The sequence below is a fragment of the Hoplias malabaricus genome, chromosome 7 (assembly GCF_029633855.1).
Source record: "Hoplias malabaricus isolate fHopMal1 chromosome 7, fHopMal1.hap1, whole genome shotgun sequence".
Lineage (NCBI taxonomy): Eukaryota > Metazoa > Chordata > Actinopteri > Characiformes > Erythrinidae > Hoplias > Hoplias malabaricus.
In genome coordinates this window covers 26,459,391-26,477,619 of record NC_089806.1, presented here as the reverse complement: position 1 = coordinate 26,477,619, position 18,229 = coordinate 26,459,391, and the positions used below count along the sequence as shown (strand labels likewise).

The following is an 18,229-nucleotide window of genomic DNA, read 5'->3' as shown; positions in this document are numbered from 1 at the left end:
ATATTCATGTTTGTTCCTTATAGATAATGTATTACGTTATGATCAGTCAAAACACAATTTGACCAGGGCTACTCAAGTTCTGTACATGAATGTTTAAAAAATTTGCTTGGTTCAGCTAGGGCAAAGCTAAAATCATGACCTGGAGGCAGTCACCATTTTTTTTAAAGTTTTAGTTGTAGTTAAATTGTAGTGCTGCTACATGCTACTTTATACAATAGCAGTTAGAACTATGAAAACCGATAAATCAGCATGTTTAAATCTCTGTACACCACATCACTGCTATATCAATGCCAGCTTGTTCAAAGACCAAAGTTATTAAATTACCCATTTATGAATGATAATCTTATGCAAGATAATTGCTTGTGTAATTTGGTCTTGAGTATCAGGGTGGACAAAAAATATATATATATATATATATTAAAATATAAAATATTATATATTATTATTAATATTATTATATATTAAAATATAAAATAATATAAAAAAATATATATATATATAATAATTTTAATAATATATAAACTATAGAATATCCCAGAACAGCTTTATATGAAAAAAAGTAATTAATTAATATGATCATGAATGTAAAACAGAAACAATAAAAAGTGATATGAATAATAGTGTGTAGAACTCCACCTGTCAAAGTCACTGTGTAAATATATATTTTTAAATGTATGTGCTATGTGTGTAATGTGGGTACAAACTATATTTTTAATAATAGCATTAATGATAATATGAACATGGCACAGCAGGTAGTGTCGCAGTCACAAAGCTCCAGGGACCTGGAGGTTGTGGGTTCAAGGCCTGCTCCGGGTTTCCTCCGGGTGCTCTGGTTTCTTCCCACAGTCCAAAAACACACGTTGGTAGGTGGATTGGTGACTCAAAAAGGTGTGAGTGAATGTGTGTTTGTGTGTGTGTGTGTGTGTGTGTGTGGCCCTGTGAAGGACTGATTCAGGGTAGGCTCCGGACCCACTGCAACCCTAAACTGGATAAGCGCTTCCAGACAATGGAAGCTTTTGTAATATAGGGTCTGTTGAAGTGTAGATCTAAAAACAGATCTGAACATGTTGAAACCACAGCATGACTTGGACATTAAGACTTCTAGGTGCCTGTATCTTTTATGCCTTTCATTTTGAAGCTGTCAGTCATTATAAAGTATACTAAAACTGTTGAGTTCATGCTGGTCTGTGCGCTTGCTGCTAACTCACCACCATTGTGGTTTTACTCTGTTGCAACAGGGACTTCACTGTTCTTCACGGGTGTTAGATCTACACAAAAGTGAAATAACCACAAATCACAGCAGATTAAGAAATGTAAAGTAATTTATGGAGCTCAATGTGTCTCGGGGGGATAAATCAACACTTTTGTAAGCTTACCTTCAAAGTCAACCAAGATGATGAGGTCATCATTTTTAAGGTAATTCCGTCGGTGTAGGTCAAAATGCTTGATAAAATTTCTCCAACCCCTTGATTCACCTCTGTAACACTGGCAGGCAGCATCATATGTCCCAACTTTTGTTGGATCATCCCAGTACAAATTGCCTTCTGTAGCTAAAGGGAGAAAAATATTTTTGCAATGAAATGATATCAGCACTCTTTCAACACATTTCCAAAAATACATACACAGTGGAGATAGATAAATAAATAAGTATTCAACAATGTACAACATAAAGTGTAACAGAGATCATTTAGGGGTATACAAATATATGTCCCCTGCATGCCCAGATGCTACCTCACTAACAGTTAATGAATAACATGTCATACTAATATCTGAATGACATTATACGCTTTAATCTTTGAAAGCCACAGTTATCACTTGTCATAACAAAGAAGTTGCTGTAATTATTTCTTACTTGCTGCTCATTGAAATCGAATTGAAAGCAAGATATTCAGAGGTCCAGATTTTTTTTCAGTCATTGCCAATAATTGTTCTTAATAGGTGAGAAGATATTCTAATTTAATATATTAATAATATATATTACTTATATATATTAATATATAGTTACTTATATATTATTTAAATTAACAAAACCTACTTGTTGACAGGTCTGTTGTGAGACTTTTAGCAGAGGACATTCTCAGTTTGATGTCTGGATCCTGGTCCATCACTATTAGAGTGGCCTGGCGGTCCACAGCTGGCCACTGCATGACAGCATCATTGTCCCCACTGACCAGATGAAAATAGAGTCCGGTGTAGTTGCCTGTGTAATCAGTATAGTTTGATAGCGGGTTCACTCGGATTCCAAAAGCATAACCTTCTGGGCTGTAAAAGCGCGGGCTGTCCAAGAAAGTATCACGATCTGCAGTGGCCATGATTTGAGAAAAGTTCTGAATGCGCCAAACGGCAGAGGGACAGCGTGTCTCAGAAAGGCTGATGTCATCTATCGATATCCCCCCTCCAGAATTGGTAGGATCTCCCTTCATTGCTTGAAAGCCATAACGGAACTTCACTCCAACTTCCAGAGGTACATGAGCAATCTTCCAGGACTTATCATCATCCGCTAAAGGAAGAAAACACAAATGAGTAAGTAGGGTAAGTAAGTAAGTAATAAATAATACTTATTAAATAAGAATAAATAATAATAATAATAATAATTATTATTATTATTATTATTATTATAAATAAAAGTGAGATATTGTGTGTGTATGTAAGTTACAAGCCAATGTCACTAAGCTTAGCATCTAAAATATTAAGTGAATTGAAGAATAAAAGTCAGGGAATATGCTAGTGCATATCTGCTGTGCAAGATAAATACCCCAAATCGTGTGCACTTTTTTTAGTTTGCGCACTGTCCCTGTTCCATCATCCATCTTGATCCAGATGCTCAGTCTGTCCTTTGGGCTGCCAGTCATTTTGTAGAAGAACTGAAGACACTGAAGTTTTCTTTTAGGGTAAAGAAGCCGAGATTCCAACAGTGCAGACTCCCCTGATTTTCCAACTGCTGTGTCCATGTGCATTGTATACCCTGCATCTGAAATGATGCAACAACGTCAGCAAATCCAGCTCATCATTGGATGTTCACATGACAGCCAGTGATGAATACTGACCTCTACACTGTCCAATAAGAGTATGGTCTTCAGAGCCTGGGGTGCTCTTCGTGTGTACCCAGTCTTCGTCATCAGTAGAACTCTGGATCATGCCACAAACATTGATGTATTCAAAAGTGCACTGGTCCAGCAATGTCAGGGAGGCAGCTGAAAAAGATCCATTCTACATTAAGTGGGTTTCTAAAACCTATTGAGTAAGTTCTATGTATTTACATTCTAAATGACTAAGCATGTGTTGAAATTTTCAGCATTAGGACATCACTTTTTGAGAGTTTTTGTTTGTTTTTTTTGATTACTCAAAATTAACAGCATATAAAAACATACAAAGTGGATTTCACAGGTCAGAACTATTTTGATTTTCCTAGTTAAAATAAGTACATGTACTCTTGTATTCCAAAACCTAAATTCAGCCAGTACGTAGGCATTTAACACCAACAGTGTGTATATATATATATGTTGTAAAAAAAGGAAAAGGAATGTTTAAATAATGTTGTCTTTAATGTATAAAAATCAATAGATGAATAGCTAACTAGACCTGTCACACTATTTACATAATTTCTTGATTATAATTTGTGCCAACTGTAATTATTTCACTTTTACAATTATGGTTACAAAAACCGTAAAATTGTATTTTCATCAATTTCAAATGAAATTAAATGCAAATAAAAATAAAAAGAAACAGAATGTATTTATTTAGAATATGAAACAAAATGTCGTGTTTTTTTAACCACATTTGGAGGACCATAAATAGAGATATTTGTTTACTTAAGCTGTGGTTGTGTTGTTTCATCAGAGGTGAGTTTGGAAACTATATAACAATCAAGTTTGGCCACTTTATAATCTTGATTACAGTTATTTCATTGGCTATAAATCATGGAAAGTAATACATTATAGTGTTCTTGAATATTTTTGGAAGTGAAAATAATAAGCATCACTTACAGCAGTTGTACATTTTATTCAATCTCACAACATCCTGTTCACTGAAGTCCAGATACTGTCCGATGATATTGTAGAATTCTGGGATGTTGGTGGTGATGGTGGGGATGTCAGGGTCTTTATTAAAGGAGAAGGGCCTGTAGTGCATGACTGACTCATAGTCGTATGGAGTGTTCATATCAGTGACAAAGCTGTCATCATATTTGTTGAAGTTGTGCTGAAGACCTGACAAAAATAACAACAATAATGGCATATTTGTAGCTTCTTCAACTGTAATGACATTTGACAAGTAGTGTAAAATTTTTACTCATCATGACCAGCATCCCTGAAATTTAAAGATAAATTTCAACAGCTTTAAAAGATTTTCAACAATTGTATTTCATTGAGACTGGTTTGATTCTAGAGAAATGGCAGAATATGTACTATCTTCAAAAGTTCCAACATATGAAAAAATGGTGCACATATCATGCTAGCTTATGCCCAAAACATTATCCTTTTTCAGATTTACCACAACATTTCCATCATGGATTTAGTCTAGTCGTGGACAAAATACTGTCAGTCATAAATCACATTTTTCACTTCTTATAGCTTAAGGGTCCACATTACAGATGTTACCCAATAAAAAGCACAGAGTTAAAACATTAAGTACATGTTAGGCTTAAAAAACATTCTGGAAATCAGCACTTTCTTATACACAAGCCTGAAAAATGAATGCTTATGAATTTACCATCAATAACCTGGTCAAGCCAAATCTTCACATAGTCGTCGCGATCCTGACGTGATTGCATGTGATAGAAGCCCAATGCATGCAGGAGCTCATGCTCAACAATAGCTTTGTGATCACAGCCAGGGCCCAGAGACAATATCTGACCACTGCTCTGCATCCCCACACTCGAAAAGCACCTTTAAATCAGCAGCAATGATATGTATGTTATTGCATTGCAGCACAGAATATAAGAAATTAATGGACTGATAAATATGCTCAGAAACTCTATTCAATTTTACGAGTTTTGTAGCTGTAAATTTGCCATTTTGGAAATTCTTTGATACAGCAAAAATAAGCACTGTTTATTATGTTTATAATAAGATTTAAGTTACACTGCAAACACGCACCCATCTCGTTTCTCAAATTTGATGTAGGCCTTTTCCCCTTCGTAAGGTTTAAAGTCTACACAAGACTTGAGCCGATAGACTTCAAAAGCTTGAAAGATGGTTCCTTTAGCGTTCAGATCTGGACAGAGCCACAAGTTGTACAGTTTTACAGTAAACAGTAAGTAATAGTAAATAGTGAACAAGCATGAACTACTACTGTGGTCTGTTATATGCAGAGGTGGGTATACCTGCCTAAATACATGTTTACAAATAAAAAAAATGTATAAAACAATAACTCAAATAAAAATATGTTTTCAAGTATTAAACGGTTACAGTAGAAGTGCACAATATGCTTGTACTCTCTTCTCCTGTTGAGACTTTAAGTCTAAAATAAATACTGGCCATTACAAATATGTACTAACATAACATAGAGAAATTAATCAGTAATTGGTTTCCTCAGTTAATTACTTAAGTCAAATTTTAAAGTGTTTATTTCTACAAATACACCAATATTTATGAGTAAATGTAAGCAGTTACTACCCACTTCTGATTACAAGAGATAGTTTAGATATAAAATGTAGTTAATAGTTAGTGTTAATAATTATTTAAGCAAAAAATCCATATAAGAGTTCATTTTTAGGACCTACCAAGGCTATCAGATAGTATGTAAGGGATAGGGAACGTCCATCTGTAAACTTTGTCGATTAGAGCATTTCGTCCAGGCTGTTGACAATAAAATGAACACAAAAAAATCCCCATACAAAAATATGACATTTCAAAAATACACGCATGTACAATATATATTACATTAAACTACCACTATAATAATGAAAAAAGTGCATTAAACTAATCAATGTCCTTAGTAATGGAGGTATTATTAAGTCTTTCAATAACAGCCTGGCAAAGTAAAAGAGAAAACTAATCCTTTTTTGAGATATATTACAATACAACACTGATATTTTATTAAGGTTTGGAACTATATGCATCACATTCCAATATATTTCATTTTCATATTTTATGGTTAATACTGTATTTAAACATAAAATATTTAAATAAACCATGGCTCATTTATTAAAATGACCAATATACTCACAGGTAGAAGAATATCCCCCTCAATCAGGGCGGCTTTGGATCCTTTTAATCAGAACAAATACAAACATACAATTCAAATATTTGTTTTCAATAAATATCAGAATAATCAATAAATCCTCAACATGTTTCAACATGTGTTTTAAATTGCAAACTATTGCACATCACTGTTGACCAAAATAATGGCAGGAAGAAACAAAAATACAATTAAAGCTAAGGCAAAAAAGATTTAACTCCCAGCAATTTTGGAGCATTTCCATTGACCCATTTTTCATGAAACCTTTGCTCAATGTTAAAAAGTATCTGACATTTTTTCATTTTGGAAAAAGCAATTCTATGCAAATTTATATTCAGGCAAAATAGCTTAGGCTTACCTAGATTAATGATTGGATTATCATTTGGTTCATCTTCAACCTCTGTGGAAAAAAACACATCTATTGTCATATATTGATACACAGCTGTGCATCTTTAGTTACGTGATAATAACAGACTTACCATGCACTCTAGGTCTTGGAATCTTATAAATAAAAAATAATATAATAAGTGTTTTTTTTAGTACACATGCAGTAAAATGCCAAAATGCATCAAAGGCACATTTAGGTAAAACTTGAAGAAATAAAAGGTGTTTTGTGTAACTTACCGTGGAGGAGATGGCTCCTGTAGCCAGAGCAGTAAAAAGAAGAAGCTCTAGCAGGTTCATGATGAATGTGCATGAGGAGTAAATTCACACCAGTTTAAATCTTACTGAGCAAGAACTTTGACCCTGTTTATCTGATTAATGACTCCAGGAGAACTTCAAGGCCTTGAAGTAGTTCAGAACTAAAATGCTATAATTTTATTGCCCCAGGTCCACGTGTTTCACAACTTTCTTTATCATCATCATCACTGAACCGTCAACACAATCGACAACACTTCAGATTTTACAGATCTGGATTCTTTACACAGTGCAGTGAACATCTTTTAACAAATTCTTTGCGGTGGAATAGAAAAGGTGGTATTTTAGCAATATTTCTCAAATTGTGAATGAATGAATGAATGAATGAACGAATGAAAATCAGAATTGAAAATTACACTCAAATGTTGTATACTCTTAACCCCTGCCTTGTTTTACTATGCTTAATTACCTAACATGATATCAAAGCGTTAAAGCAAAAATATAATTTTCAAGTGCAACAATTACAAACTCAATTTCCAGCAAATGTGGCACGCTTTATCAAAATGCAATAAAAATATCCACCTAAGAAAAATCAGTGGATGGATATTATACTGCAAATATGTCAGATGGAAAAAAATAACTTATGCTTTAAAGCAGGAAATCAATTGAATGAAAACTGGAGAAAGTGGATGAAATATACAAATAAAGACAAAGATGTGCTCTAAACACATAATGGAAAATTTTTGGAAATGCTGTGGTCTGTTCTTGATCTGTACCCCATCAAATAATCCCTTTTATGCATCAGCCATCAGACTCTGCATTTGTTTATGTTTATAAAACCCAATCAATTCAGTGAAAACATGGCAGTGGAAATGTTTTCTTTGTACATATGTGTGTTAAATAAAATGTAAAGAAAATAAACAAATCACAGATTAATCTTTTTATTTCATTTTTCAATGTTGCTATTTTTCTTGGGTTAATACTTCATCTTAATTATAATCAGTATTTTTATGTAATATTTTAATTTGATTTATTAATTAATTATCTTTAATTTGATTGTATTTTAAAACACTAAAAATGATCTAAATTGTGCATTCTATCCTATATATTTACAAGTCTTATTTATTTTAAAATATCTGATCTATATACTGTAAGAAAGGCATACAAGAAGAACAGCCAGAAAGTAGGTTTAAATGTGCATTGTCTTATTTATTTATTTATTTATTTATTTATTTGTTGTTTTTCAAAGGAGTATTTACAATGTACTATATTTTCCATTTTGTTATTTTTTTCTTTACCCAGGCTGTAATGTCACCCGATGCCGTTACGGCGCTGTTGCAAACTCTTTCGGGTGTGTCTAATATGGATCCACGATCCCTATAAAGTGCACTATGTTGGTCTAAAAATGACGGCTTCCCAGCGAATGCGTGTGATATACGTTCGACAGAAAGAGGTTATCCTTCGACCATAAGTTGTATGAAGACGAGTATGGTATTTAGTGCGCTGTTTGGGTGCAAACCCACAGTGTGATAGGATGTGTATTGCACTAGAGAGGGAGTAGGGCGCTGTGTGAATTTTAGTTTCTCCCTCAGTGTACACAGCGGAACTAACCAGTGGAGAGTCTGTTGTGTGGTTAAGAGCTCAGTTTTTCTGTCGCTGTATGTGTTTTACTATACAGACACCTCAGGTCAAGAAGATTTATGAGTGTATACTTGTAACATCAGGTAAGGCTTTTACATTTCCATGTTCTAAAAAACTACGAGAAGCTATTTGTTTGCTTATATTTAGGCGTGTAAAATGTATTACTGTTTAAACTGAGTACACAAATGGCATTACAGTTCATACAGATGATACACTCATCTGAGAGTATTTTTGTTTTAACATAACTGGTTGAGTTCATAAACGTAAGTGAAAAGTTTGTTGTATTCAAATGAAGTATATGTATAAAATAAAGGGCTCAGGGAACGATTCGAGTTTTAGTTAGGCTAAAACTCAGGCAAGTGGTTACTGAAATCAAGTCCATATGCCAGAGAAATCCTGATTTGGAAATGGAATCTGGCTCAACTGGTTACCTGTCTGACTGAATATTGATTCACACTCTTGAATCCCCTAAAACTCATCTCACTGTAATCTCAGTTAATCAGAATTTGTATATTTAGAAATTATTTCCACAACACCAATGCCTTAAAATGGTTTACTCAAACATTTGCCTTCATAAATTATGCTTGGATCTATGAATATTTAAATAATTCCCACTTCCAACTCCATTTACCCCTCTGTCACTTGCCAGCAGCTTGAAAGCCCTGCCCCACAAGTTTAGATTTGTTTCTTGGGTTTATGACATCACATAGCCTGGCTGTCTGTATTCACCTGTTTGAGTATGTCTTTGGAACATGTTTTTTTCAAAATCTGAATGCTTCAACTATGACTCAACCTCTATTTATTTTGCACATCTGTCATTTAAAAAAATACCACACAAGCATGTTAATGTTAAACACTTGATTTTAATTGGAGACTTTTTTTAAAACAACGGTTAACTTACAATTATGAGTTACTTTTTCCATTTCAGTCTTTGAATTAGTCAGATACTTTCAGCTCAAACTGAAATTTGTCCCATAGGAATGTCCCTCGGTTCTCCCTGTTGGAACATCCTTAACTTTAGAAATGGTTAAATGGTCCAGCATTTCCAAAGCAGTTCTGATAACTGATCTCAGATTAGACTGATGTAAGATTAATGATGCCTAACTTTATGAAAGCTGATTATATTTTAGTTCAGCATTTCTGTTCCTGAAGTGGTTTGTGGCTGGTTATGTAGTTACATATCCTACATTTCATTACAATCCGTCTGGCAGGGCTGACGTGGAAGAACTTGACATCTGCTGTAAAAATGGGGAATTCACCTGGCCATAACAACAACCTGGGAATACCATCTGGAAAAGGTCCACACCAAGTGGGATGCTCAGATTTAATGGTGGGCCACACAGTACAGGTCAGTGATGAAGAGTGTCTGGCCAACGGCTGTTTGTGTTCATATTAATGTTGTTTTTCTGATATATGTAGATTGTGTTTACATGGTATGTGTAAAGTACACTGATATCTGGACCATGAAAGTAGGTCCACTAACAGCAATAACAAACCAATATTGGTGCACACCACCAATATTTCATCCTCAATTTTTTTCCTCTTTCAGTTTATGGTTTAGTCCATAGCAAATGTATAATGTGTTACAGATAATTGTGAGGCTGTGTATTATACCCTTCTACTCTAATGGCAGTTTGGAATAAATGTTACATCTTTTATATAACCTCTAAATTTATATTGTACTGAGGGGTTGGGGTTGTTTAATGCAAAAGAGCAGTGATCTCAACAAGAAGGCATTTGAAATTTGAGTTTTTTTCTTTTGGACTGAACATTATTCTGTTGCCAAATATCAACTGTGCCTGTAACTAGAAATCCCTTGTATCACAGGGAACATTTTTCAGATTATACTATCCCTGCCAAACGTCTGAAGGGTACGAGAAGCCAGATTGGGTTCCATGCAGAGAATACTTCAACGGCCTTTCAGACTTCATGAAAATGAATAGAACGCTGAGTGAACGCATTTTTAACTACCTTTTTGGTAAAAGTTATTTGTACACATTTCCAAACTAATTTATTGGACTTCACTTAATTAATTTAAAACTAATGCTTTTCTACTGATAAACAGTGCATTTTGAATATACTGTTGTGACAATTTCTTTTGCATAAAATAATATTTAGTCATTATAAACATTATGATTCAGAGTATGAATTAAATGTGTGTTTTTCTCGTCGAAAAAGGGTCCTACAAAATCCCAGCAGCCTGGAATGCATCTTTTAAGCCAGGCGGGAAATATCCAGTAATTATTTTCTCCCATGGGCTTGGAGCATTCAGGTACCTTTGATTCAAATTAGTTTCTGTTTAAATACTTCTGACCCATTCATGGAATGTAAACACCCATGTAGTTGTCTCTGTTCTATTTCCCAGGACATTGTACTCAGCTATATGTGCAGAGCTGGCCTCACAGGGCTTTGTTGTTGCTGCAGTGGAGCACAGGTTTGTCCCTTTTTAAACTAGGATTGGACACAATCAATCTAACTGGACATATGTACGATTGATGCAAAAGGGATAGAGTTGATCGTTGACTGTTAATGGACGAGACAAATAAAGTCACCTGATAAATGAACTCTTATATGTTAGCGATATGGTTTTTACGTCATAGTAAATGTGAGAAGTGAGTAGACAATGGTACAAACTAGGTCATCAAATTCTTACCAGTATGCTTTGGTGTACCCATAGGAAAAGCAACTGCAGAGGCATTAGAGGTCTAGGGACCAAAACAGACATTGTTTTTTACTAGTAATTAAATCACATTGAAATTTTAAAATAACATTATTCCTTTTATAATACAGATATCAGAACCTTGTATCAAATATATTTATTTTATTTTAAAATTAAAATACAAATAAATTTGACTTGACCTGAATTTATGTACTCTATTAAAATCCATCCATCCATCCATTATCTGTAACCGCTTATCCAATTTAGGGTCGCGGGGGGTCCAGAGCCTACCTGGAATCATCGGGCGCAAGGCGGGAATACACCCTGGAGGGGACGCCAGTCCTTCACAGGGCAACACAGACACACACACATTCACTCACACCTACGGACACTTTCGAGTCGCCAATCCACCTGCAACGTGTGTTTTTGGACTGTGGGAGGAAACTGGAGCACCCGGAGGAAACCCACGTGGACACAGGGAGAACACAGTAATTCGTTCAGTGACCATGCTCGTAACTCAATTTACTCTTTAAATTTCCCCATTAAAATTAATTCAAATACTATAAATAAACCACAACACTTTTTTTTACTTGTTTTTAAGTAAGAAAAATTAAGTTTATAATAACATATAATGTATAAAAAATAATAATAAAAGAATCATTCTATTAAGTGTACTTACCTTGGAGATCAGACGAAAATGCTGGAGGAGATTGGCGGAGGTGGTTAGGGGGAGTTTTTCTTTTCTTGCTACAAAAACAGCGATACGACAGATATGCATGGCAAGATAACCAAGTGAAGTGACCACTCACTGGGCCACGTAGTTGCGGGTGGCTCGCATCTTAAATCGACCAAGCGACGGCTCATATCTTGGAAAATTTGTGAGTTTTCGCTCGTAAGCCAAGGTTTCACTGTACTTAACATCAGATCAGTGCCCAGGATGCTTAGCATATGTAAAAAGGGACAAATTACACCCCATTTCCATAAGTTAAAAATGGTACACTGGGGCGAGTCTTCCGGCTGTAGAACCAGACAGTCTGTTCACCATGCAGTTTTATTAGTGATGTCCGCTTCGCCAGCAGCTCACAGCCAGTTCATTTTTAGTTTTACTAGTGACATAAATATACTGAGTCCTGGAGGGCCATGAGAAAAAAGGTTTTGATTCCCTCAATTTCTGCTCATGTTTTCACTAATTTATGGGTACAGGAGTATTGTAGTTAAGCCATTTAAATTAGCCATATCTAACTTGCTGGACTTTAGTGACTTCAATCACATGAAGACCTGCAAACAAATTAACCAATTCATAGGCTTTTAATTTCAGCGTTTAAGTGTGTTTACTGCAGTAAATGGCATTCATCATTATCACCTCAAGGCCTGGGGAGCAGTTTGGTGGTTAGGTGCCTTGTTCAAGGTCACTACAGCGGTGGATTAATTTTTCCTTTCCAGTGCCAGGAATTGAACCAGTGACCTTCCGGCCATCCTCTAATTATTATCCCATATTTGTACTTATATAATAAGTTATATTGCTTATATCATAGGAGCATTAAATGTTTTAAACCATTCCTGTGAAGGCTGGATTAGGCTCCTATCTGTAGATCAGCCTTCCATCATCATCTTCTAGAAGAGCATAGTGCTGACTTATAATGATTTTTCCCATAATGGTCCTGTTTATATAATCACATAAAGACTAGGTTTAGGCTACGAGCTGTGTCTCAGCCTCCCTGTGATCACTGTACCTTTAAGAAAACACAATTGCACTTTAAAATTAATGTTGTAATCAAGAATAATACATGTAAAAATTAAATTATATCTTAACTTCAAATCTTTGTCATGTAAACTGTTTTAAAGAAGGAATTTTCACAAACTTAACATGGCTAGTGTACCTTTGACAAGGCAGGCAGCCTTGAATCTGAATCTGAATTGATCAGGGCTTCTGTGTTAAGCAGAAAAAATAAGGATGATGATGGATGCATTTTGCTTAAACATTGCAGTACTCAATTCAACATTGGCAAGGAACCTGCGGAAAGTTGCAGGTCAAGTTGCATTCCCAATCATGGAAAAGGACGTTATTTTCTCAATGCATTTTTGTTTTTCTTTGAGGGATGAATCATCTTCTGCAACCTTCTACTACAAGGAGAAGAGTGCAGCAGAACAGAATTCCCATTCAAAACGTGAAAATTTTCGGCCTGTGTCTGATGACTTGGAGGAGCAATGGATGTACTACAGAGTGCTGAAACCAGGCGAGAGTGAATTTCCTCTAAGAAACAAGCAAGTGAGAGAATACCTAACCAATCCCTTTATCCACTCACAGACCCTTTTATTTACAGTAATTTTTTAAACGTAATATACTTTTTTAAGCAGTATATTTTTTGACATGGTGGCGTAGCGGGTAGTGTCGCAGTCACACAGCTCCAGGGACCTGGAGGTTGTGGGTTCGATTCCCGCTCCGGGTGACTGTCTGTGAGGAGTTGGTGTGTTCCCACGTGTCCGCGTGGGTTTCCTCCGGGTGCTCCGGTTTCCTCCCACAGTCCAAAAACACACGTTGATAGGTGGATTGGCGACTCAAAAGTGTCCGTGTGTGTGAGTGAATGTCTGTGTTGCCCTGTGAAGGACTGGCACCCCCTCCAGGGTGTATTCCTGCCTTGCGCCCAATGATTCCAGGTAGGCTCTGGACCCACCGCGACCCTGAACTGGATAAGCGGTTACAGATAATGAATGAATGAATGAATGAATTTTTTGACATATTTTTTGCCATCTATGTGATTCCCTAGGGGCAGCTTTTTCAGGTTGCTAATTTGAAAATAAAATGTTTAGACCATGGGATGAAGAGAATCTTTTCTAATTTTTAGTAAAATTTGAAAATGGTCAAGTATAATAATACTAAGTTATATTTCAGAAGAAAAATAAAATGAAGGTGTCGCAAGCCACGGTCTTCTCACCAATTACAGAACTTTGTTTTTTTCTTAGGTTAAACAAAGAGCAGAGGAATGCATCCGCACTCTGAATCTTCTTATTGACATCAATGCAGGAAAATCTGTGACAAATGTCTTACAGTCAGACTTTGACTGGACAACATTAGAGGTAATTAAAATAAAAAGGTATTTTTTAATTTTACATATTACAGTGAGTGTGTTTACATGCATTTAATTAACCAATCTTTATTTGGTTATTATAAACCAAACTGTATTTCTGCATTATTCAAGTGGTCATGCAAACAACATACTCTGATTTCTGAGATCGTAGTAAGGTCTAGAAACCCGATTAAGAAAGCTGGATTTTACATCAGTAACCTATTTTATCTCTGCATGTATAGTCATAACTCAATTTATTGTGCACACAAATGTAAGCATCGTTTATTGCCTGAAAATTCATTAAGCCCTTAGTCAGAAATATTGAATACTTTATTGAAGAAACTGTGGAAATACATTACTTTGGAACATTTATTACTGATACATGCTCTACTTGTCATCTGGAAATCATTTAATTAAAAAAAATTTATTTAATTAAACTGTTAAATAAATTATATTATCATACAATAAATAATGATATTTTTTGTATATTATAAGAGCAGTTAGCTAGCCAGGTTCAACTGAAAATGGTTCAGTTTTTGAGTTTGAGATATTTATATTGGCTTACTAAACTGACTTTTAGATGCAAAGTTGGAACTGGCTTGCAACTTATGTACACACACATACATGCTTTTTAATTGCTTCACCAGGGAGGGTATTCAGCCATATTAAACATTTTATGTTCTTGTTTTGCTTTAACTGCTGCTCAGCGCACATTAGCACCAGTTTCATTGATATTCCCGTGTTCCTTCATAGAATTCTTTGGACTTATGTAGAATAGCAGTTATGGGTCATTCCTTTGGTGGGGCCACAGTGATAGAGTGTCTGTGCAAAGAAGTCACATTCAAGTAAGTATCAAAATATAACACATTGTTTACAAGGTAAACACAATTTTGGCTTTTTACTTTGCATATATTAATATGCTTCACTGAAACAAAATAAATCGTACTATGTAAGCAAAAATCCAGGGCCCATTTTCTACTGCTAAGATCAGGTTTAATGGGCAAGATATTTTTTCAGTTATCTCACTGTTTCATATATAATCATGTTGTGCCAACTTGCTTTTGGGAAACCAAGATCTTACCATGTAACATTGATATTAATTCACAGGTGTGGCATTGCACTGGATACCTGGATGTTTCCCCTTGAAGAGGAAATCTTTCCAAGTGTGAAACAGCCTATATTTTTCATAAACTCTGAGAAATTTCAGTGGGCTGGGAATATCATTCGCATGAAGAAGCTAGACTCAGCATTGATCCCAAGAAAAATGATAACCATCAAGTCAGGAATTTTTGCTAATATAGTAAATGATTAATAAGCAATTAAAAGTCATAACCATTCTAAGAGGAAATATCTAGCAGACAAGTTTAATGCACAGTGCTTTAAACTTGACTTATTTTGTCCTTTTTGTTCAGGGGGACAGTTCATCAGAGTTTTCCTGATTTCACATTTTTAACTGGTAACTGGATTGGGAAGATCCTGAAGTTGAAGGGAGAAATTGATCCTCACTTAGCCATGGATCTTTGCAACCATGCTTCATTAGCATTCCTTCAGCGCCACTTATGTAAGTTGGAAAATTTTCTGAAAATTACCTTAATTTGGTTGAATTTGATTTGTTCGCTGTATGGGCCAAAGTAGGGCCCAAATGTTTAAAAATCAGAAACTGAATCCATAACCGAAAAATTTAATTTTGAAAAGGAGAAGACTGTTATACATATTGAAAGTTTTAAAAACAGGTATATAACAAAAGAATACTTCTACGTTTATCAGTTCATTTCATATTTGCACTGCACCTTTTCTCAATTACGCTTCTGAGTTCTGCCATCTTGCTTTCTCTCTGGCCATTTTAAGGAGGGCAAAATCTAGTTAGCCATTGGCTGCTGGTGCAGAGTACATTCTACACTCCCCACTACATAGGCCTGCATGTTTTACCTCTCCATACACTCAAACACTGCATTTGCCCCTCGCCCTGCAGTTCACTGTCTAACACGTACACACACAGTACTCACCCCTCGACCTGAAGTTCACTCTCTGACAAACACACACAGGGTACTCACCCCTCGCTCTGCAGTTCGGCAGTGTGTGTATTAGATGGTGGTGGTTCTGCTGAACTGCAGAGCGGGGGGTGAGTAATGTGTAGAATATACTCATGAGCAGGGCTCATCTCCAGCAGCCACCAGCTGACTAAAATCCACCCTACATTCAAAATGGCCAGAGCTCAAACGCGAGGATTTGATACTGAAAGCGAGACTGAGAGAAACGTAAATGAGAAGTGCAATGCAAATACAAAATAAACGAGTAAATACAAAAATATTTTAAAATTCTCAATAACAGTACTCTACTGTTCAAAATTAACTTATTTGTTATGGACTGATATTTAAAACTTTTGCCGCTACTTATACACCATATCACTGTACTTAAACTTAAAAACAGAAGCAATTCATACGAGTGTTAGCCGTGTAGATTAGATTCAAAATAGATTATGAAAAATAAATCTTACGCATAAGTGTTTCTAGGTTGATCAACTGCATTAAGGCAATAAAATGTATTCATTAGTCAACCATAATATGATCACATCTTTCTTTCCTACACTCACCTGCTCGGTGGGGGTCCTGATTTTTGGATAACAGGGTGAAAGGCAGCAAAAACATGCAGAGCAACAGATGGACTACAGACTGTAATTACAGAACTAAAAAGTGGTCCTGTATGGTCAGTGAAGCTGAGTGTAGAAACATGAAGGTGGTCACAATATTATGTTTCATTTAACCATCTATTCATTACGTTTAATTTCCAGTGAAGTTATCAATTCAATTTATGATCAGATTCCACTCTACTTGTCCTGTGCAAGAAATAATTTAGTGAACAGACTGATTGTTTCAAAAAAACAATGCAGCTGTAACTAAATTGTTGGTGGCCATCAGGGCCAGTGGCTGCAAAGCACAAGGTTTAATATAAGTATTAAACCTAATCTCAGGATCTGGGTGCAGAAGCTGCATTTGTAAACATGCAGAGTTTTGATGGGATGCTCACAATGAACTGTTGTGAATGGCAAATGTAAATAGGGCCTGTTTTAATTTGGGAAAGAAAAAAAAAAAAAAAACCCTGAAGTGCATTTATAAAGTTCTGATGCTCAAACATTTTTCTCCACAGCTCTAGAGAAAAATTTTAATCAGTGGGATCATTTAATCGAGGGAAAAGATGACAACCTGATTCCAGGCACTAATATCACCATACCTCTGTCATCAATGTAAAAAAACACAACAGAGGTAGAAAATGAGCATTACATCTCCTTTTATATTTGTTATCACCTCAAAGTAACTGGGCAATACATATAAGATAACATAAGAAGAAATCTACAATAGGTATTTGATGTACTAATTTCATATTTATAGCAAACAAATTTTGACTGCTGTGTAATTGAATTTCAAGGATTCTAACATGTAAGGTAATAATGACAACAAAAAATAATAAGCAGAGCATATATATATATAAAAATGTAAAACATTTTCAAAAGATGTTCATATCCCTTAATGAAATGTTACTCATCAGTTTGGTGCATCAGTGCCATTGAATCATGTGCTGTTTCTACAGTTGCACATTTGCTGTATTGCTGTTTACTATTGCTAATTGGGTCCCTAACTCCCAGATTGAATTATACTACTAAATCTGTTATGCTGGTTTTACAGCAAAATTTGGGAGGGGGGTTCATCAGTATGTGAAACATATGTTAATTACCTCAGCACTCAACAGAACTATTCACAGCTTTAAATACAAAAGTATTTGTTGACAATTATTTTACGCATGTCAGTTTCATCTGCTGTGTGATGCATCATAATATCTGAAGTTCCAATTGCTGTCAGTATAATAAATTTTTCACCCTTGTACACTACTATATGCCTTCTATTTCTGCCGGAATGTAATATTAAGGCTGTATATTAATTTGTTGCAATAATAATAAAATATCTTTCAATGTAATATTTGTGGTTATTTATTTGTAAGCAAATCAAAAATAATTGAGATTTTATTTACAAAAGGTTTTTTGGGC

General features: G+C 35.2%; 2 protein-coding genes across 4 annotated transcripts; one reads left to right on the top strand and one right to left on the bottom strand.

Moving 5' to 3' along the window:
- Window positions 1-1,221: 1,221 nt before the first annotated feature.
- On the bottom strand, window positions 1,222-6,864 carry mep1a.1 (meprin A, alpha (PABA peptide hydrolase), tandem duplicate 1). The gene is made up of 13 exons (XM_066677856.1): window positions 6,805-6,864; window positions 6,660-6,681; window positions 6,539-6,580; window positions 6,169-6,209; window positions 5,723-5,798; window positions 5,097-5,214; window positions 4,711-4,886; window positions 3,987-4,208; window positions 3,048-3,194; window positions 2,756-2,971; window positions 2,036-2,500; window positions 1,377-1,550; window positions 1,222-1,268 (listed from the first exon to the last, which is right to left on the bottom strand). Exons 1-13 carry the CDS (start codon window positions 6,862-6,864, stop codon window positions 1,222-1,224), a joined length of 1,806 nt encoding a protein of 601 aa, XP_066533953.1.
- A 1,395-nt stretch (window positions 6,865-8,259) lies between these two features.
- Window positions 8,260-18,149, top strand: pla2g7 (phospholipase A2, group VII (platelet-activating factor acetylhydrolase, plasma)). 3 transcript variants are annotated; one of them, XR_010803879.1, is made up of 11 exons: window positions 8,260-8,543; window positions 9,672-9,808; window positions 10,288-10,438; window positions 10,639-10,732; window positions 10,826-10,894; window positions 13,217-13,388; window positions 14,084-14,197; window positions 14,941-15,032; window positions 15,295-15,487; window positions 15,600-15,748; window positions 17,335-18,149. XR_010803879.1 is itself a non-coding variant. In XM_066676811.1 (11 exons), the coding sequence occupies exons 1-11, from the start codon at window positions 8,480-8,482 to the stop codon at window positions 17,433-17,435; spliced, it is 1,314 nt and encodes a 437-aa protein (XP_066532908.1). In that variant the 5' UTR covers window positions 8,260-8,479; the 3' UTR covers window positions 17,436-18,149. The 3 variants fall into 3 exon arrangements, 2 of the variants coding, with proteins under 2 accessions (XP_066532908.1, XP_066532909.1); XM_066676811.1 differs by having other exon boundaries at window positions 15,295-15,465; XM_066676812.1 differs by lacking the exon at window positions 15,295-15,487.
- The last annotated feature ends 80 nt before the right edge of the window (window positions 18,150-18,229 follow it).

Bases quoted from the DNA above. Each gene is read 5' to 3' on its own strand.
- pla2g7 (XM_066676811.1), top strand. From the start codon at position 8,480: ATGTGTTTTACTATACAGACACCTCAGGTCAAGAAGATTTATGAGTGT. The intron at 10,733-10,825 runs GTACCTTTGATT...TCTATTTCCCAG, and splicing joins CATGGGCTTGGAGCATTCAG to GACATTGTACTCAGCTATAT. The intron at 15,033-15,294 runs GTAAGTATCAAA...ATTAATTCACAG, and splicing joins TGCAAAGAAGTCACATTCAA to GTGTGGCATTGCACTGGATA.
- mep1a.1 (XM_066677856.1), bottom strand. From the start codon at position 6,864: ATGAACCTGCTAGAGCTTCTTCTTTTTACTGCTCTGGCTACAGGAGCC. The intron at 2,501-2,755 runs GTATTTATCTTG...TTCTTCCTTTAG, and splicing joins AAAAGTGCACACGATTTGGG to CGGATGATGATAAGTCCTGG. The intron at 1,269-1,376 runs GTAAGCTTACAA...ACTTTTGTGTAG, and splicing joins CATCTTGGTTGACTTTGAAG to ATCTAACACCCGTGAAGAAC.